We start from the raw sequence: 22,328 nt of genomic DNA, 5'->3' as shown, positions 1-22,328 counted from the left end.
TCATAACTAGGTGATTTATTATCATGGTAATTACACAATAAAACTGTAGTTTTGTGGTAAGGATGGTTAGAACAAAGAAGAAGAAGAAGAAGAGCGCAAACTTGCTCATTTTGTGCTTGGGTTGAAATGAAGTGATGTTCAAATCGTTTATCAACAAATGTATGTATAATAGTGATGATGTAATTCAACAACATTCAATAAAAGCCACATACACTAGTTTTAGAAAATGGAATACTAATTGGACATAAAAAAGATTTCAACAATATCACAATAGTTTTCCTCTCAAAGTTATATTAGCACGTGACATGACAAAATTAAGCTAAAGAAATAAATTCAATTGGAAAACAAGAGCTAGTTATAAATACATAGCAAGTTAGTAGTGCTACTCTACTCACATCTCTATAGGCATGCCAATTAACCTTAAATCCTAAAAGTTCCCTCATTTGCTATCACAAGATTAACCACAAAGAATAAAGATGAAAACTTATATTTGGTTAAGATTTTGAGGACATCCGATTCACACATGTCCTACACTCCTCATGCACGGCTCTAATGGATTTCCACAAGCTCACACATGAATACATCCACCTCACGGATGAAGTAGTAGCGAAACTCGAGAAAAACGTTCTGCCACCGACTCGTACATGAGGCAAAAGAAAAAAAATCTTCTTCGTTTGTATTGTAATGGAAAATATTTTAAGATTTACACAATAGTTACCAAAAACATTTGAATTTCAATCCTTAATACTATTCTTACAAAAATGAATTTGCTCAATCCATTTCCCATTACTAACTCAAGATTTTCTCATGAAACGATATAAATTGTTACAAGTAGCCTAAAAAATTTAGGAAGTTAAAAGGGTGTGGGAACTTGGTCCCTAAAAGGACAATCAAAGATAACATGTGATCAAACTTAAACTTAGAAAGATAGAATAAGGTACCATCAAGAAAGGACAGACACGTATGTATAGAGCCTACCGCATTACTAAGTAAATGGGTCACCTTAAAAACCAATATGAATCAAATCACAATTATGAAGCTTATCACATAATGATTGCACAATCACCCAAAGACAATTAATATTCTCAACCAAGTCGTGACAATTCCTACCATTCGAGATAATAAGAATTTTGCATTTTATACCAAATCTATTAGGCTAAAATTAAACATAATTGATGATGTCTCATAATGTTGTGTTGTGTACTTCCCATGATAATACTTCACCTAACTATGAATGGTTACTTCCAACATGGGTGGCAGAATAAAATCAAATGAAGTTTGGCAAGGTTTATAAGGTAACACTTTCATGTTTTTAAATTACGATACTATACATCAAAAACAAAACTATCAAAACATATGTTTTGATAGTTTCGTTTTCGATGTATAGTATTGTAATTTAAAAACATGTAATGGTTACCTTATAAACTCTGTCAGACTTCATTTGATGTTATTTTGTCACCCAAGTTGGAAGTAACCATTCATAACTAGGTGATTTATTATCATGGTAATTACACAATAAAACTGTAGTTTTGTGGTAAGGATGGTTAGAACAAAGAAGAAGAAGAAGAAGAAGAGCGCAAACTTGCTCATTTTGTGCTTGGGTTGAAATGAAGTGATGTTCAAATCGTTTATCAACAAATGTATGTATAATAGTGATGATGTAATTCAACAACATTCAATAAAAGCCACATACACTAGTTTTAGAAAATGGAATACTAATTGGACATAAAAAAGATTTCAACAATATCACAATAGTTTTCCTCTCAAAGTTATATTAGCACGTGACATGACAAAATTAAGCTAAAGAAATAAATTCAATTGGAAAACAAGAGCTAGTTATAAATACATAGCAAGTTAGTAGTGCTACTCTACTCACATCTCTATAGGCATGCCAATTAACCTTAAATCCTAAAAGTTCCCTCATTTGCTATCACAAGATTAACCACAAAGAATAAAGATGAAAACTTATATTTGGTTAAGATTTTGAGGACATCCGATTCACACATGTCCTACACTCCTCATGCACGGCTCTAATGGATTTCCACAAGCTCACACATGAATACATCCACCTCACGGATGAAGTAGTAGCGAAACTCGAGAAAAACGTTCTGCCACCGACTCGTACATGAGGCAAAAGAAAAAAAATCTTCTTCGTTTGTATTGTAATGGAAAATATTTTAAGATTTACACAATAGTTACCAAAAACATTTGAATTTCAATCCTTAATACTATTCTTACAAAAATGAATTTGCTCAATCCATTTCCCATTACTAACTCAAGATTTTCTCATGAAACGATATAAATTGTTACAAGTAGCCTAAAAAATTTAGGAAGTTAAAAGGGTGTGGGAACTTGGTCCCTAAAAGGACAATCAAAGATAACATGTGATCAAACTTAAACTTAGAAAGATAGAATAAGGTACCATCAAGAAAGGACAGACACGTATGTATAGAGCCTACCGCATTACTAAGTAAATGGGTCACCTTAAAAACCAATATGAATCAAATCACAATTATGAAGCTTATCACATAATGATTGCACAATCACCCAAAGACAATTAATATTCTCAACCAAGTCGTGACAATTCCTACCATTCGAGATAATAAGAATTTTGCATTTTATACCAAATCTATTAGGCTAAAATTAAACATAATTGATGATGTCTCATAATGTTGTGTTGTGTACTTCCCATGATAATACTTCACCTAACTATGAATGGTTACTTCCAACATGGGTGGCAGAATAAAATCAAATGAAGTTTGGCAAGGTTTATAAGGTAACACTTTCATGTTTTTAAATTACGATACTATACATCAAAAACAAAACTATCAAAACATATGTTTTGATAGTTTCGTTTTCGATGTATAGTATTGTAATTTAAAAACATGTAATGGTTACCTTATAAACTCTGTCAGACTTCATTTGATGTTATTTTGTCACCCAAGTTGGAAGTAACCATTCATAACTAGGTGATTTATTATCATGGTAATTACACAATAAAACTGTAGTTTTGTGGTAAGGATGGTTAGAACAAAGAAGAAGAAGAAGAAGAGCGCAAACTTGCTCATTTTGTGCTTGGGTTGAAATGAAGTGATGTTCAAATCGTTTATCAACAAATGTATGTATAATAGTGATGATGTAATTCAACAACATTCAATAAAAGCCACATACACTAGTTTTAGAAAATGGAATACTAATTGGACATAAAAAAGATTTCAACAATATCACAATAGTTTTCCTCTCAAAGTTATATTAGCACGTGACATGACAAAATTAAGCTAAAGAAATAAATTCAATTGGAAAACAAGAGCTAGTTATAAATACATAGCAAGTTAGTAGTGCTACTCTACTCACATCTCTATAGGCATGCCAATTAACCTTAAATCCTAAAAGTTCCCTCATTTGCTATCACAAGATTAACCACAAAGAATAAAGATGAAAACTTATATTTGGTTAAGATTTTGAGGACATCCGATTCACACATGTCCTACACTCCTCATGCACGGCTCTAATGGATTTCCACAAGCTCACACATGAATACATCCACCTCACGGATGAAGTAGTAGCGAAACTCGAGAAAAACGTTCTGCCACCGACTCGTACATGAGGCAAAAGAAAAAAAATCTTCTTCGTTTGTATTGTAATGGAAAATATTTTAAGATTTACACAATAGTTACCAAAAACATTTGAATTTCAATCCTTAATACTATTCTTACAAAAATGAATTTGCTCAATCCATTTCCCATTACTAACTCAAGATTTTCTCATGAAACGATATAAATTGTTACAAGTAGCCTAAAAAATTTAGGAAGTTAAAAGGGTGTGGGAACTTGGTCCCTAAAAGGACAATCAAAGATAACATGTGATCAAACTTAAACTTAGAAAGATAGAATATGGTACCATCAAGAAAGGACAGGCACGTATGTATAGAGCCTACCGCATTACTAAGTAAATGGGTCACCTTAAAAACCAATATGAATCAAATCACAATTATGAAGCTTATCACATAATGATTGCACAATCACCCATAGACAGTTAATATTCTCAACCAAGTCGTGACAATTCCTACCATTCGAGATAATAAGAATTTTGCATTTTATACCAAATCTATTAGGCTAAAATTAAACATAATTGATGATGTCTCATAATGTTGTGTTGTGTACTTCCCATGATAATACTTCACCTAACTATGAATGGTTACTTCCAACATGGGTGGCAGAATAAAATCAAATGAAGTTTGGCAAGGTTTATAAGGTAACACTTTCATGTTTTTAAATTACGATACTATACATCAAAAACAAAACTATCAAAACATATGTTTTGATAGTTTCGTTTTCGATGTATAGTATTGTAATTTAAAAACATGTAATGGTTACCTTATAAACTCTGTCAGACTTCATTTGATGTTATTTTGTCACCCAAGTTGGAAGTAACCATTCATAACTAGGTGATTTATTATCATGGTAATTACACAATAAAACTGTAGTTTTGTGGTAAGGATGGTTAGAACGAAGAAGAAGAAAGAAGAAGAAGAGCGCAAACTTGCTCATTTTGTGCTTGGGTTGAAATGAAGTGATGTTCAAATCGTTTATCAACAAATGTATGTATAATAGTGATGATGTAATTCAACAACATTCAATAAAAGCCACATACACTAGTTTTAGAAAATGGAATACTAATTGGACATAAAAAAGATTTCAACAATATCACAATAGTTTTCCTCTCAAAGTTATATTAGCACGTGACATGACAAAATTAAGCTAAAGAAATAAATTCAATTGGAAAACAAGAGCTAGTTATAAATACATAGCAAGTTAGTAGTGCTACTCTACTCACATCTCTATAGGCATGCCAATTAACCTTAAATCCTAAAAGTTCCCTCATTTGCTATCACAAGATTAACCACAAAGAATAAAGATGAAAACTTATATTTGGTTAAGATTTTGAGGACATCCGATTCACACATGTCCTACACTCCTCATGCACGGCTCTAATGGATTTCCACAAGCTCACACATGAATACATCCACCTCACGGATGAAGTAGTAGCGAAACTCGAGAAAAACGTTCTGCCACCGACTCGTACATGAGGCAAAAGAAAAAAAATCTTCTTCGTTTGTATTGTAATGGGAAATATTTTAAGATTTACACAATAGTTACCAAAAACATTTGAATTTCAATCCTTAATACTATTCTTACAAAAATGAATTTGCTCAATCCATTTCCCATTACTAACTCAAGATTTTCTCATGAAACGATATAAATTGTTACAAGTAGCCTAAAAAATTTAGGAAGTTAAAAGGGTGTGGGAACTTGGTCCCTAAAAGGACAATCAAAGATAACATGTGATCAAACTTAAACTTAGAAATATAGAATAAGGTACCATCAAGAAAGGACAGGCACGTATGTATAGAGCCTACCGCATTACTAAGTAAATGGGTCACCTTAAAAACCAATATGAATCAAATCACAATTATGAAGCTTATCACATAATGATTGCACAATCACCCAAAGACAATTAATATTCTCAACCAAGTTGTGACAATTCCTACCATTCGAGATAATAAGAATTTTGCATTTTATACCAAATCTATTAGGCTAAAATTAAACATAATTGATGATGTCTCATAATGTTGTGTTGTGTACTTCCCATGATAATACTTCACCTAACTATGAATGGTTACTTCCAACATGGGTGGCAGAATAAAATCAAATGAAGTTTGGCAAGGTTTATAAGGTAACACTTTCATGTTTTTAAATTACGATACTATACATCAAAAACAAAACTATCAAAACATATGTTTTGATAGTTTCGTTTTCGATGTATAGTATTGTAATTTAAAACATGTAATGGTTACCTTATAAACTCTGTCAGACTTCATTTGATGTTATTTTGTCACCCAAGTTGGAAGTAACCATTCATAACTAGGTGATTTATTATCATGGTAATTACACAATAAAACTGTAGTTTTGTGGTAAGGATGGTTAGAACAAAGAAGAAGAAGAAGAAGAAGAGCGCAAACTTGCTCATTTTGTGCTTGGGTTGAAATGAAGTGATGTTCAAATCGTTTATCAACAAATGTATGTATAATAGTGATGATGTAATTCAACAACATTCAATAAAAGCCACATACACTAGTTTTAGAAAATGGAATACTAATTGGACATAAAAAAGATTTCAACAATATCACAATAGTTTTCCTCTCAAAGTTATATTAGCACGTGACATGACAAAATTAAGCTAAAGAAATAAATTCAATTGGAAAACAAGAGCTAGTTATAAATACATACCAAGTTAGTAGTGCTACTCTACTCACATCTCTATAGGCATGCCAATTAACCTTAAATCCTAAAAGTTCCCTCATTTGCTATCACAAGATTAACCACAAAGAATAAAGATGAAAACTTATATTTGATTAAGATTTTGAGGACATCCGATTCACACATGTCCTACACTCCTCATGCACGGCTCTAATGGATTTCCACAAGCTCACACATGAATACATCCACCTCACGGATGAAGTAGTAGCGAAACTCGAGAAAAACGTTCTGCCACCGACTCGTACATGAGGCAAAAGAAAAAAAATCTTCTTCGTTTGTATTGTAATGGGAAATATTTTAAGATTTACACAATAGTTACCAAAAACATTTGAATTTCAATCCTTAATACTATTCTTACAAAAATGAATTTGCTCAATCCATTTCCCATTACTAACTCAAGATTTTCTCATGAAACGATATAAATTGTTACAAGTAGCCTAAAAAATTTAGGAAGTTAAAAGGGTGTGGGAACTTGGTCCCTAAAAGGACAATCAAAGATAACATGTGATCAAACTTAAACTTATAAATATAGAATAAGGTACCATCAAGAAAGGACAGGCACATATGTATAGAGCCTACCGCATTACTAAGTAAATGGGTCACCTTAAAAACCAATATGAATCAAATCGCAATTATGAAGCTTATCACATAATGATTGCACAGTCACCCATAGACAGTTAATATTCTTAACCATGTTGTGACAATTCCTACCATTCGAGATAATAAGAATTTTGCATTTTATACCAAATCTATTAGGCTAAAATTAAACATAATTGATGATGTCTCATAATGTTGTGTTGTGTACTTCCCATGATAATACTTCACCTAACTATGAATGGTTACTTCCAACATGGGTGGCAGAATAAAATCAAATGAAGTTTGGCAAGGTTTATAAGGTAACACTTTCATGTTTTTAAATTACGATACTATACATCAAAAACAAAACTATCAAAACATATGTTTTGATAGTTTCGTTTTCGATGTATAGTATTGTAATTTAAAAACATGTAATGGTTACCTTATAAACTCTGTCAGACTTCATTTGATGTTATTTTGTCACCCAAGTTGGAAGTAACCATTCATAACTAGGTGATTTATTATCATGGTAATTACACAATAAAACTGTAGTTTTGTGGTAAGGATGGTTAGAACAAAGAAGAAGAAGAAGAAGAAGAGCGCAAACTTGCTCATTTTGTGCTTGGGTTGAAATGAAGTGATGTTCAAATCGTTTATCAACAAATGTATGTATAATAGTGATGATGTAATTCAACAACATTCAATAAAAGCCACATACACTAGTTTTAGAAAATGGAATACTAATTGGACATAAAAAAGATTTCAACAATATCACAATAGTTTTCCTCTCAAAGTTATATTAGCACGTGACATGACAAAATTAAGCTAAAGAAATAAATTCAATTGGAAAACAAGAGCTAGTTATAAATACATAGCAAGTTAGTAGTGCTACTCTACTCACATCTCTATAGGCACGCCAATTAACCTTAAATCCTAAAAGTTCCCTCATTTGCTATCACAAGATTAACCACAAAGAATAAAGATGAAAACTTATATTTGGTTAAGATTTTGAGGACATCCGATTCACACATGTCCTACACTCCTCATGCACGACTCTAATGGATTTCCACAAGCTCACACATGAATACATCCACCTCACGGATGAAGTAGTAGCGAAACTCGAGAAAAACGTTCTGCCACCGACTCGTACATGAGGCAAAAGAAAAAAAATCTTCTTCCTTTGTATTGTAATGGAAAATATTTTAAGATTTACACAATAGTTACCAAAAACATTTGAATTTCAATCCTTAATACTATTCTTACAAAAATGAATTTGCTCAATCCATTTCCCATTACTAACTCAAGATTTTCTCATGAAACGATATAAATTGTTACAAGTAGCCTAAAAAATTAGGAAGTTAAAAGGGTGTGGGAACTTGGTCCCTAAAAGGACAATCAAAGATAACATGTGATCAAACTTAAACTTATAAATATAGAATAAGGTACCATCAAGAAAGGACAGGCACGTATGTATAGAGCCTACCGCATTACTAAGTAAATGGGTCACCTTAAAAACCAATATGAATCAAATCACAATTATGAAGCTTATCACATAATGATTGCACAATCACCCATAGACAGTTAATATTCTCAACCAAGTTGTGACAATTCCTACCATTCGAGATAATAAGAATTTTGCATTTTATACCAAATCTATTAGGCTAAAATTAAACATAATTGATGATGTCTCATAATGTTGTGTTGTGTACTTCCCATGATAATACTTCACCTAACTATGAATGGTTACTTCCAACATGGGTGGCAGAATAAAATCAAATGAAGTTTGGCAAGGTTTATAAGGTAACACTTTCATGTTTTTAAATTACGATACTATACATCAAAAACAAAACTATCAAAACATATGTTTTGATAGTTTCGTTTTCGATGTATAGTATTGTAATTTAAAAACATGTAATGGTTACCTTATAAACTCTGTCAGACTTCATTTGATGTTATTTTGTCACCCAAGTTGGAAGTAACCATTCATAACTAGGTGATTTATCATCATGGTAATTACACAATAAAACTATAGTTTTGTGGTAAGGATGGTTAGAACGAAGAAGAAGAGCGCAAACTTGCTCATTTTGTGCTTGGGTTGAAATGAAGTGATGTTCAAATCGTTTATCAACAAATGTATGTATAATAGTGATGATGTAATTCAACAACATTCAATAAAAGCCACATACACTAGTTTTAGAAAATGGAATACTAATTGGACATAAAAAAGATTTCAACAATATCACAATAGTTTTCCTCTCAAAGTTATATTAGCACGTGACATGACAAAATTAAGCTAAAGAAATAAATTCAATTGGAAAACAAGAGCTAGTTATAAATACATAGCAAGTTAGTAGTGCTACTCTACTCACATCTCTATAGGCACGCCAATTAACCTTAAATCCTAAAAGTTCCCTCATTTGCTATCACAAGATTAACCACAAAGAATAAAGATGAAAACTTATATTTGATTAAGATTTTGAGGACATCCGATGCACACATGTCCTACACTCCTCATGCACGACTCTAATGGATTTCCACAAGCTCACACATGAATACATCCACCTCACGGATGAAGTAGTAGCGAAACTCGAGAAAAACGTTCTGCCACCGACTCGTACATGAGGCAAAAGATAAAAAATCTTCTTCCTTTGTATTGTAATGGGAAATAATTTAAGATTTACACAATAGTTACCAAAAACATTTGAATTTCAATCCTTAATACTATTCTTACAAAAATGAATTTGCTCAATCCATTTCCCATTACTAACTCAAGATTTTCTCATGAAACGGTATAAATTGTTACAAGTAGCCTAAAAAATTTAGGAAGTTAAAAGGGTGTGGGAACTTGGTCCCTAAAAGGACAATCAAAGATAACATGTGATCTAACTTAAACTTATAAATATAGAATAAGGTACCATCAAGAAAGGGCAGGCACGTATGTATAAAGCCTATCGCATAACTAAGTAAATGGGTCACCTTAAAAACCAATGTGAATCAAATCACAATTATGAAGCTTATCACATAATGATTGCAGAATCACCCATAGACAGTTAATATTCTCAACCAAGTTGTGACAATTCCTACCATTCGAGATAATAAGAATTTTGCATTTTATACCAAATCTAGTAGGATAAAATTAAACATAATTGATGATGTCTCATAATGTTGTGTTGTGTACTTCCCATGATAATACTTCACCTAACTATGAATGGTTACTTCCAACATGGGTGGCAGAATAAAATCAAATGAAGTTTGGCAAGGTTTATAAGGTAACACTTTCATGTTTTTAAATTACGATATTATACATCAAAAACAAAACTATCAAAACATATGTTTTGATAATTTCGTTTTCGATGTATAGTATTGTAATTTAAAAACATGTAATGATTACCTTATAAACTCTGTCAGACTTCATTTGATGTTATTTTGTCACCCAAGTTGGAAGTAACCATTCATAACTAGGTGATTTATTATCATGGTAATTACACAATAAAACTATAGTTTTGTGGTAAGGATGGTTAGAACGAAGAAGAAGAGCGTAAACTCGCTCATTTTGTGCTTGGGTTGAAATGAAGTGATGTTCAAATCGTTTATCAACAAATGTATGTATAATAGTGATGATGTAATTCAACAACATTCAATAAAAGCCACATACACTAGTTTTAGAAAATGGAATACTAATTGGACATAAAAAAGATTTCAACAATATCACAATAGTTTTCCTCTCAAAGTTATATTAGCACGTGACATGACAAAATTAAGCTAAAGAAATAAATTCAATTGGAAAACAAGAGCTAGTTATAAATACATAGCAAGTTAGTAGTGCTACTCTACTCACATCTCTATAGGCATGCCAGTTAACCTTAAATCCTAAAAGTTCCCTCATTTGCTATCACAAGATTAACCACAAAGAATAAAGATGAAAACTTATATTTGATTAAGATATTGAGGACATCTGATTCACACATGTCCTACACTCCTCATGCACAACTCTAATGGATTTCCACAAGCTCACACATGAATACATCCATCTCACGGATGAAGTAGTAGCGAAACTCGAGAAAAATGTTCTGCCATCGACTCGTACATGAGGCAAAAGAAAAAAATCTTCTTCGTATGTATTGTAATGGGAAATATTTTAAGATTTATACAATAGTTACCAAAAACATTTGAATTTCAATCCTTAATACTATTCTTACAAAAATGAATTTGCTCAATCCATTTCCCAATACTAACTCAAGATTTACCCATGAAACGATATAAATTGTTACAAGTAGCCTAAAAAATTTAGGAAGTTAAAAGGGTGTGGGAACTTGGTCCCTAAAAGGACAATCAAAGATAACATGTGATCAAACTTAAACTTATAAATATAGAATAAGGTACCATCAAGAAAGGACAGGCACGTATGTATAAAGCCTACCGCATTACTAAGTAAATGGGTCGACTTAAAAACCAATATGGATCAAATTACAATTATGAAGCTTATCACATAATGATTGCACAATCACCCATAGACAGTTAATATTCTCAACCAAGTTTTGACAATTCCTACCATTCGAGATAATAAGAATTTTGCATTTTATACCAAATCTATTAGGCTAAAATTAAACATAATTGACGATGTCTCATAATGTTGTGTTGTGTACTTCCCATGATAATACTTCACCTAACTATGAACGGTTACTTCCAACATGGGTGGCAGAATAAAATCAAATGAAGTTTGGCAAGGTTTATAAGGTAACACTTTCATGTTTTTAAATTACGATACTATACATCAAAAACAAAACTATCAAAACATATGTTTTGATAGTTTCGTTTTCGATGTATAGTATTGTAATTTAAAAACATGTAATGGTTACCTTATAAACTCTGTCAGACTTCATTTGATGTTATTTTGTCACCCAAGTTGGAAGTAACCATTCATAACTAGGTGATTTATTATCATGGTAATTACACAATAAAACTGTAATTTTGTGGTAAGGATGGTTAGAACAAAGAAGAAGAAGAAGAAGAAGAGCGCAAACTTGCTCATTTTGTGCTTGGGTTGAAATGAAGTGATGTTCAAATCGTTTATCAACAAATGTATGTATAATAGTGATGATGTAATTCAACAACATTCAATAAAAGTCACATACACTAGTTTTAGAAAATGGAATACTAATTGGACATAAAAAAGATTTCAACAATATCATAATAGTTTTCCTCTCAAAGTTATATTAGCACGTGACATAACAAAATTAAGCTAATGAAATAAATTCAATTGGAAAATAAGAGCTAGTTAGAAATACATAGCAAGTTAGTAGTGCAACTCTACTCACATCTCTATAGGCATGCCAATTGACCTTAAATCCTAAAAGTTCCCTCATTTGCTATCACAAGATTAACCACAAAGAATAAAGATGAAAACTTATATTTGGTTAAGATTTTGAGGACATCCGATTCACACATGTCCTACACTCCTCATGCACGGCTCTAATGGATTTCCACAAGCTCACACATGAATACATCCACCTCACGGATGAAGTAGTAGCAAAACCCGAGAAACACGTTCTGCCACCGACTCGTACATGAGGCAAAAGATAAAAAATCTTCTTCGTTTGTATTGTAATGGAAAATATTTTAAGATTTACACAATAGTTACCAAAAACATTTGAATTTCAATCCTTAATACTATTCTTACAAAAATGAATTTGCTCAATCCATTTCCCAATACTAACTCAAGATTTTCTCATGAAACGGTATAAATTGTTACAAGTAGCCTAAAAAAATTAGGAAGTTAAAAGGGTGTGGGAACTTGGTCCCTAAAAGAACAATCAAAGATAACATGTGATCAAACTTAAACTTAGAAAGATAGAATAAGGTACCATCAAGAAAGGACAGACACGTATGTATAGAGCCTACCGCATTACTAAGTAAATGGGTCACCTTAAAAACCAATATGAATAGAGTCACAATTATGAAGCTTATCACATAATGATTGCACAATCACCCAAAGACAATTAATATTCTCAACCAAGTTGTGACAATTCCTACCATTCGAGATAATAAGAATTTTGCATTTTATACCAAATCTATTAGGCTAAAATTAAACATAATTGATGATGTCTCATAATGTTGTGTTGTGTACTTCCCATGATAATACTTCACCTAACTATGAATGGTTACTTCCAACATGGGTGGCAGAATAAAATCAAATGAAGTTTGGCAAGGTTTATAAGGTAACACTTTCATGTTTTTAAATTACGATTTGATACATCAAAAACAAAACTATCAAAAAATATGTTTTGATAGTTTCGTTTTTGATGTATAGTATTGTAATTTAAAAACATGTAATGGTTACCTTATAAACTCTGCCAGACTTCATTTGATGTTATTTTGTCACCCAAGTTGGAAGTAACCATTAGGTGATTTATTATCATGGTAATTACACAATAAAACTGTAGTTTTGTGGTAAGGATGGTTAGAACAAAGAAGAAGAAGAAGAAGAAGAAGAGCGCAAACTTGCTCATTTTGTGCTTGGGTTGAAATGAAGTGATGTTCAAATCGTTTACCAACAAATGTATGTATAATAGTGATGATGTAATTCAACAATATTCGATAAAAGCCACATACACTAGTTTTAGAAAATGGAATACTAATTGGACATAAAAAAGATTTCAACAATATCACAATAGTTTTCCTCTCAAAGTTATATTAGCACGTGACATGACAAAATTAAGCTAAAGAAATATATTCAATTGGAAAACAAGAGCTAGTTATAAATACATAGCAAGTTAATATTGTTACTCTACTCACATCTCTATAGGCATGCCAATTAACCTTAAATCCTAAAAGTTCCCTCATTTTCTATCACAAGATTAACCACAAAGAATAAAGATGAAAACTTATATTTGATTAAGATTTTGAGGACATCCGATGCACACATGTCCTACACTCCTCATGCACGGCTCTAATGGATTTCCACAAGCTCACACATGAATACATCTACCTCACGGATGAAGTAGTAGCGAAACTCGAGAAAAACGTTCTGCCACCGACTAGTACATGAGGCAAAAGAAAAAAAATCTTCTTCATTTGTATTGTAATGGGAAATATTTTAAGATTTACACAATAGTTACCAAAAACATTTGAATTTCAATCCTTAATACTATTCTTACAAAAATGAATTTGCTCAATCCATTTCCCATTACTAACTCAAGATTTTTATCATGAAACGGTATAAATTGTTACAAGTAGCCTAAAAAATTTAGGAAGTTAAAAGGGTGTGGGAACTTGGTCCCTAAAAGGACAATCAAAGATAACATGTGATTAAACTTAAACTTATAAATATAGAATAAGGTACCATCAAGAAAGGACAGGCACGTATGTATAAAGCCTACCGCATTACTAAGTAAATGGGTCACCTTAAAAACCAATATGAATCAAATCACAATTATGAAGCTTATCACATAATGATTGCAGAATCACCCATAGACAGTTAATATTCTCAACCAAGTTATGACAATTCCTACCATTCGAGATAATAAGAATTTTGCATTTTATACCAAATCTATTAGGCTAAAATTAAACATAATTGATGATGTCTCATAATGTTGTGTTGTGTACTTCCCATGATAATACTTCACCTAACTATGAATGGTTACTTCCAACATGGGTGGCAGAATAAAATCAAATGAAGTTTGGCAAGGTTTATAAGGTAACACTTTCATGTTTTTAAATTACGATATTATACATCAAAAACAAAACTATCAAAACATATGTTTTGATAATTTCGTTTTCGATGTATAGTATTGTAACTTAAAAACATGTAATGATTACCTTATAAACTCTGTCAGACTTCATTTGATGTTATTTTGTCACCCAAGTTGGAAGTAACCATTCATAACTAGGTGATTTATTATCATGGTAATTACACAATAAAACTATAGATTTGTGGTAAGGATGGTTAGAAGAAGAAGAAGAAGAGCGCAAACTCGCTCATTTTGTGCTTGGGTTGAAATGAAGTGATGTTCAAATCGTTTATCAACAAATGTATGTATAATAGTGATGATGTAATTCAACAACATTCAATAAAAGCCACATACACTAGTTTTAGAAAATGGAATACTAATTGGACATAAAAAAGATTTCAACAATATCACAATAGTTTTCCTCTCAAAGTTATATTAGCACGTGACATGACAAAATTAAGCTAAAGAAATAAATTCAATTGGAAAACAAGAGCTAGTTATAAATACATAGCAAGTTAGTAGTGCTACTCTACTCACATCTCTATAGGCATGCCAATTAACCTTAAATCCTAAAAGTTCCCTCATTTGCTATCACAAGATTAACCACAAAGAATAAAGATGAAAACTTATATTTGGTTAAGATTTTGAGGACATCCGATTCACACATGTCCTACACTCCTCATGCACGACTCTAATGGATTTCCACAAGCTCACACATGAATACATCCACCTCACGGATGAAGTAGTAGCGAAACTCGAGAAAAATGTTCTGCCACCGACTCGTACATGAGGCAAAAGTTAAAAAATCTTCTTCGTTTGTATTGTAATGCAAAATATTTTAAGATTTACACAATAGTTACCAAAAACATTTGAATTTCGATCCTTAATACTATTCTTACAAAAATGAATTTGCTCAATCCATTTCCCATTACTAACTCAAGATTTTCTCATGAAACGATATAAATTGTTACAAGTAGCCTAAAATATTTATGAAGTTAAAAGGGTGTGGGAACTTGGTCCCTAAAAGGACAATCAAAGATAACATGTGATCAAACTTAAACTTAGAAAGATAGAATAAGGTACCATCAAGAAAGGACAGACACGTATGTATAGAGCCTACACATATGTATAGAGCCTACCGCATTACTAAGTAAATGGGTCACCTTAAAAACCAATATGAATCAAATCACAATTATGAAGCTTATCACATAATGATTGCACAATCACCCAAAGACAGTTAATATTCTCAACCAAGTTGTGACAATTCCTACCATTCGAGATAAAAAGAATTATGCATTTTATACCAAATCTATTAGGCTAAAATGAGATTAAGTAGTTTTATTTACTTAATTTTAATTTTTTTTACAAAACCCAAAACAAACAAAAATAATTTTTATATATTTTTTATTTTACTGCCAAAGACTTCACCATCACTAATGATTACTAAAGAGTGCTCAAAACCTCCCCGACTAATTATCGTCAACCACCAGGACTATTTTTAGTCGCCATTTTTATCCACCTATATTTTTAAATCTGACCCATATTTATTATCATTCTTACCACGTCAAAGTCAATTACCATTTCAGTCATCCCAATCAAAAAATTAATCACTAATCCACAACCAACTATCACTCTAACCATCACCCGACCATCGTCAATCACCACTGTTGACCACTATCTCGACCACCATAAATTATCATTGTCCATCATCAACTTTCATTCTCATTCCACTTACCACAAAGTTAATAATAAATAACTAACTAATAGTATTATATATTTATAACATTTTAATCATTTACAAAATCTAATATTATAAATGATTTAGATTAAAATATATTTATACTATTATGCTATTAGACTATTAGACAAAACATATTTATGATGAATATATTTTTTATGTTTATATTTAAAGTACACTTTAATTTCTAAAAATTTGATAATCCAAAACTTCACTAATTTTGAATTTTCGAAAATTTAAAAACTCAACATAAAAATTGATTTTGATTTTTCAAAAGTTTTAAAACATAACTCACAAAACTACCCAACGAGACCATAAATTATTTGGTTTTATAATGTTTGACATCCTCCTTTTATTTGGATAAATAAACAATGGCTACCAACGCTACCACTCTCTCTCTTTCCTTCGCCACAACCTCTTCTTCTTCCTCCTTAGTTGGTATCTCAAAACGATTCGTTTCATTCTCTACGCTGCCTTATCCTTCTCTATCGCATCCTGTTGTCACTCACAGTTCCAAACCTAGGGTTTCCACCCCCTTTGCCTTAGCGGCTGTCGTCAATGGCGACACCGCAATCGTCGATGGAGAAGAAAACGAGGAAGAAAAACCACGGAAGCTCGGAAATCCTACTCAACTTTACGTTTGCAACCTTCCTAGAAGCTGTGACATTCGACAACTAACTCACATCTTCACTCCTCACGGAACCGTTCTATCTGCACAGGTTTCTTTATTCACAACATTCTATCATTTCTATTCTATTCTATTCTATTTTAATTCGATTATTGTTATATTTTTACCTTTATTGATCTAGGCCATGCATGATTTCTTATAGTTGGTTATTGATAGTTATTAGTTAGTTAGTTGTTATGTATTCATTGTAATAGTTACGTTGAATCGATACAAAACAATTCAATCATATTATTATCTGAATCAGTGTCGATGTGCTGGGGGTTTGTGTTGTGTTTATACTTAATTGCTGTGTGCTATGATTCAGGTTTGTCAGAATGCTGAGACAGGTGAGAGTAAAGGAAGTGCTTATGTAACGATGGGATCTTATAATGCTGCTAAAAATGCAATTGATGCATTGGATGGATTGGTTAGTGACTGTGAATTTTGATCAATGTGTTTTTTACTGGAGGTTTGATTTGAAACTTTGTTTTTATTCGAATTGAAGGATGTTGATGGACGCGAGGTGCGGGTTAAATTTTCAGTTCAGATGAATACTAAGAAGAAGAATTTAGAGACGTTGAGTTCACTAACTCCTGTGAGAACTATATACTATGAAGGTCCTTATAAGGTGTATGTTGGGAATCTTGCTAGGTCTACTACACCTGAAGATGTGAGACATCTCTTTGGTAAATTTGGAAATGTGGCTAGTGTGAGGGTGTTGCAAGATCTGAAACAGGGGAATAACCGTGTCTACGCCTTTGTATCTTATCTTTCTCAGACAGAACGTGACGCCTCGATGTCCCTCAATGGAACGGTAAGATATGTTTTTGCAACTTTTCGTTGTGCTGCTGCATATTTCACTTGTTTGTGTGTTGTATTTGATGCCTTGTCTTGTTTTTGCAGGAATTTGGTAGTCGAACCCTAGTGGTTAGAGCGGGTGTGGAGAGGACCGAGGCCTAATCGGAGCTTTCAAATTCTGCTTAGAAAATATTGCAATTGGGTGTCTGGGATGGAAGAAGCTCTCTGCTCTGCTATATACGAGCGATATTGGTGCGAGAAGAACCTTCTGAAACTACAAAGTATCAGTTGGAAGTGGAAGTGGAAGTGGTCTACTGTAATTGTTCCATCAAAATCTGAAATTTCAGTCTTATATCTTTGTTGTATGTAAAATTGCAATCTCTAGTGTCTAGGGAAAATGATTTTCCTTGTGACAAAGTATTGGTCAAGAACAAGGATTGTCACAAAGTTGATAAAGGAACTTCTATTCCTTTACATGTCGAGACTTAATATGTAATGAGTGTGAGCAAGTGCATATGCAAAGCCAAATTACCCATTGATTAGAGGCTCCCGAAGGTCGAAAGTTTAATCGATTAAACTTAATCGATTGATTAAACTGAACCATTTATTAAATAAACAAATAATATGAAAGGAAACTTCATTGATAAGTTATATATAGTTATAGGCTCTCAAACTTAATGAAATAAATATTTGAACAAATTAAAGAATTATAATAAAATAAGATAAAATTCTTCTAATCAAAATTAAATCCAGTATCTAAGATAAACAAACTAACGTACCTAAAGTAAAATTCAAACAATTCAAAATATCTAAATTAAATAGAAATAGAATAATATTCTTAATTAAAAAATAAATCAAACTAAAAATATACAAAGGGAAAAATGATGCAAATCCAAAGAGAAAAATGATGCAAGAGGTTGTTTCCTAAAGGAGTCATACCATTTTCCCTGAAACGACTTCGTCTTTCTGGGAAGTAGCTTCGAGATCTCCAAACCACCAAAGAGGTTAAAGACACCAGACTTCTCCTCCCAATCCTGAAAGAGGAAGAGGCAATCACACTTCTCCTAAGGTGCGTTGCCATCAAAGACAGGAATAACCCACGATCAAATAACTTAAAAAGCATCATTTTTGTGCTCATATCCTAGACATTCAAATACTAAAATCGCTAGAGAGGCTTCCAAATCTCAATAGTTACGATAAAAAGAGAGATCCGGATGAGCATGTGCAACATGTTGATAACTGTCTAGATTACTATCACGCTGATGAGGAAGCAAAGTGCAAGCTCTAATTGGATCAACTAATATTTGCATTAAATCTCTTCTTGATGGGAGCATCGATTTGTGGATCAACTTGTGCAAAAACTTCATCGCCCTGTTTACCGTGAAAATTGGTAAAGAACCGTTGATCTTCCAAATTACCAAATTTGGTTAATCACAGGATCGATCAAATTGATCCTAGGACATGTGCTAACTGTTTTTTAAAGTAAATTCTAGTAAACATGAACACTTCGACAGTGTCTGTGGAACTGATGATTAAAACTTCGATAGTAAAAGACTAATATGAATTAAAGAGAAAAAATGTAAAAGAAACTGATAATAATCAAGTAGCAAAGGCAAGTGTTCGAGATAAAGAAGTATTAAGACTGTTTTTTGGATATCGATTATACGACATTTTCAACATGTATTATTATTTTATTTTCAACACACACAGTAGTAGTCTCTTATTATTATGTAGGTCAATTTTTTTTTTCCGATCGTACGTTATACTTCATCTGAACACATATAAACAACTTATAACATTAAATACATATAAACAATTTTTTTATTCTGGAGGGACATCTCCGAAATATTCACGAATATGCATCTCCGATACAATTCAAATATAAATGGCTTCTGAATTAGTTATATTGAATGTTTAATATTGAATGTTTAAAATTATTTCGGAAACACATCTTCAAAATATGTTAATATTTATTCAGAAATAAAAGCATCCGAAGATGCATCTTCGGAAATTGAAACCATTTAAATAATTTCCTAAGCTGTTTTAAGAAATTTCTAAGATGCATTATAAAATTATATCATATGCCTGGTATGACTATGAATAATTTTATTTAGTTTTCATATTGTTGAGACAATCCGAATACAGGAGAAAAGTGTAAGCAGTTGCAAAAACAAAGAACAAAAGCGTCTTGTTCTTCTTCGGTGTTCGGTCTTCACTCATTCACTCTGTTGTCAGTTATCTGAAAAAACGATGCACCGATCGTTTATAGTGTTATCAAAAAATCTAAGAACCATTGCTTCAAATGGCGTATTCTCATCATCTTCTTCTTCACTGCAACACCATTTCCATTCTTCTTCTTCTTCTTCTCCAATCGGTTCTCCAACCAGAGTCCAGAAACTCATTGCTTCCCAATCAGACCCTCTTCTCGCCAAAGAAATCTTCGATTACGCTTCTCTCCAACCCAATTTCCGCCACAACTACTCCACCTACCTCATTCTCATTCTCAAATTCGGTCGCTCCAAACACTTCTCTCTCCTCGACGATCTCCTCCGTCGCCTCAAATCCGAATCCCAACCCATTACCCCCACCCTCTTCTCTTACCTAATCAAAATCTACGGCGAAGCCAATTTACCTGACAAAGCCCTCAACACATTCTACACCATGCTTCAATTCAATATCAGACCTTTAACCAAACACCTTAACCGCATTCTTGAGATTCTCGTTTCTCGCCGGAATTATGTTCGACCCGCTTTCGATCTCTTTAAGGATGCTCATAGACATGGTGTGGCTCCTGATACTAGATCGTATAACATTCTCATGCGGGCTTTTTGTCTTAATGGTGACATCAGTATTGCATACACACTGTTTAACAAAATGTTTAAGAGAGATGTTGTTCCTGATATTGAGTCTTATAGGATTTTGATGCAGGCTTTGTGTAGGAAGAGTCAAGTTAATGGAGCTGTTGATCTTTTGGAGGATATGTTGAATAAAGGGTTTGTTCCTGATTCTTTGACTTATACTACTTTGTTGAATAGTTTGTGTAGGAAGAAGAAGCTTAGGGAAGCTTATAAGCTTCTTTGTAGGATGAAGGTTAAAGGGTGTAATCCTGATATAGTTCATTACAATACGGTTATATTAGGGTTTTGTAGAGAAGGGCGAGCTCGTGATGCTTGCAAGGTTATCGATGATATGCGGGCGAATGGGTGTTTGCCGAATTTGGTTTCTTATAGGACTTTGGTAAATGGTTTGTGTCATTTGGGAATGTTTGATGAGGCAAGGCAGTATGTGGAGGAAATGCTTTCCAAAGGTTTTTCTCCACACTTTGCTGTCATCCATGCTTTGGTGAATGGTTTTTGCAATGTTGGTAGGGTTGAGGAAGCCTGTGGAGTTCTCACGAGTTCGCTAGACCATGGGGAAGCTCCTCATAAGGATACTTGGATGATTGTGGTACCTCAAATATGTGAAGTGGAGGAGGAGGATGTGAGAATTGGTGGTGTTTTGGAGGAAGTTCTTAAGATTGAAATCAAAGGTGATACTAGAATTGTGGATGCTGGCATTGGTTTGGAAGACTACTTGATTAGGAAGATACGGGCTAAGGCGAGTCAGTTTTAAACTTTTTTGTAATATAAAACCGACAAGCTTGCGTTTGTCATCCATGTAAGATATTTGTATTCGGTAACATTACAGGTGAGAATATCATTTGATTATTTCTTACTAGAAGAACACTAGTACATATATGACATGTTGCAACATTTTATCTATAACATTTAAGAAAATGTTGCAGAGACTCCTTATTTGACACTTTCAGTAACACCTGGAAGATCAAATGTTACCACATACCAATGAAAATACATTTTTCACTTTCGCATTGTTTGTTTGCTACTGTCGTTCACCGCCCAATTCTCCACTTCGTTCATCGCTTGGTTCTTCATTTGTCTCTCTAATCTTTGTAATGTGTTTCGTCTTCATCCATGATTGTTCATGGTGATTGAGCTTTGGATATTTCTGAGGTTTCGTTTCATTGAGGTATATTTGTTACTTTTCTTACTGCTCAAAGGTAGCTTTTGGAATCAGAGCATTTGTTTTGCTCTCTTTCTCTTGCGTTGATAGATTTTGTGCTTTAGATTTGAATTTGAGATTTGAAGAGAAACAACCAGTGATGAAACAGCGGCAAAAATGTAATTATAAAAAACACCTTAGATTTACCTCTAGGTTTTTCTAATTTACAGAGTCAGTGACTGAGACTTTTTATAATTTTTTTTCATTTTCATTATTTAAACTAGCATCCAGGTCTGGATTCGTCTGTACTGTTTTTTTAATGTACACGCATGAGATTCATCTCTACTGTTTTTTTTAATGTACACGCATAAAAATATAAATGATATTATTTTATTTAATATTAATTTTAAATAAAAATTATGTAGGAAGTTAATAATAGAAAGTTATCTGAAAGATAATGGTAGTAGTTTCAATGGAAGTTATTATGTAAGTTACACGTT

General features: G+C 32.5%; 2 protein-coding genes across 2 annotated transcripts; both read left to right on the top strand.

Annotated features, from left to right (window-relative positions):
• The first annotated feature begins 16,674 nt into the window (after nucleotides 1–16,674).
• LOC127132064 (30S ribosomal protein 2, chloroplastic) lies at nucleotides 16,675–18,366 on the top strand. Its single transcript, XM_051060933.1, has 4 exons — nucleotides 16,675–17,083; nucleotides 17,357–17,458; nucleotides 17,537–17,845; nucleotides 17,935–18,366. Exons 1-4 carry the CDS (start codon nucleotides 16,736–16,738, stop codon nucleotides 17,989–17,991), a joined length of 816 nt encoding a protein of 271 aa, XP_050916890.1. The 5' UTR covers nucleotides 16,675–16,735; the 3' UTR covers nucleotides 17,992–18,366.
• A 1,549-nt stretch (nucleotides 18,367–19,915) lies between these two features.
• On the top strand, nucleotides 19,916–21,616 carry LOC127132063 (pentatricopeptide repeat-containing protein At4g01400, mitochondrial). The gene has a single exon (XM_051060932.1). The coding sequence runs from the start codon at nucleotides 20,080–20,082 to the stop codon at nucleotides 21,439–21,441; it is 1,362 nt and encodes a 453-aa protein (XP_050916889.1). The 5' UTR covers nucleotides 19,916–20,079; the 3' UTR covers nucleotides 21,442–21,616.
• Nucleotides 21,617–22,328: the final 712 nt, after the last annotated feature.

This window comes from Lathyrus oleraceus, chromosome 3 (genome assembly GCF_024323335.1).
Source record: "Lathyrus oleraceus cultivar Zhongwan6 chromosome 3, CAAS_Psat_ZW6_1.0, whole genome shotgun sequence".
Taxonomy (NCBI): Eukaryota; Viridiplantae; Streptophyta; class Magnoliopsida; order Fabales; family Fabaceae; genus Lathyrus; species Lathyrus oleraceus.
This window is presented reverse-complemented; position numbering and strand designations above follow the sequence as displayed.

What these genes read in the sequence shown, in the direction of transcription:
- LOC127132063 (XM_051060932.1), top strand. Translation starts at nt 20,080, where the DNA reads ATGCACCGATCGTTTATAGTGTTATCAAAAAATCTAAGAACCATTGCT.
- LOC127132064 (XM_051060933.1), top strand. Translation starts at nt 16,736, where the DNA reads ATGGCTACCAACGCTACCACTCTCTCTCTTTCCTTCGCCACAACCTCT. An exon ending in TTGATGCATTGGATGGATTG is followed by an intron (nt 17,459 to 17,536) that starts GTTAGTGACTGT and finishes TTCGAATTGAAG; the next exon opens with GATGTTGATGGACGCGAGGT. An exon ending in CGATGTCCCTCAATGGAACG is followed by an intron (nt 17,846 to 17,934) that starts GTAAGATATGTT and finishes TTGTTTTTGCAG; the next exon opens with GAATTTGGTAGTCGAACCCT.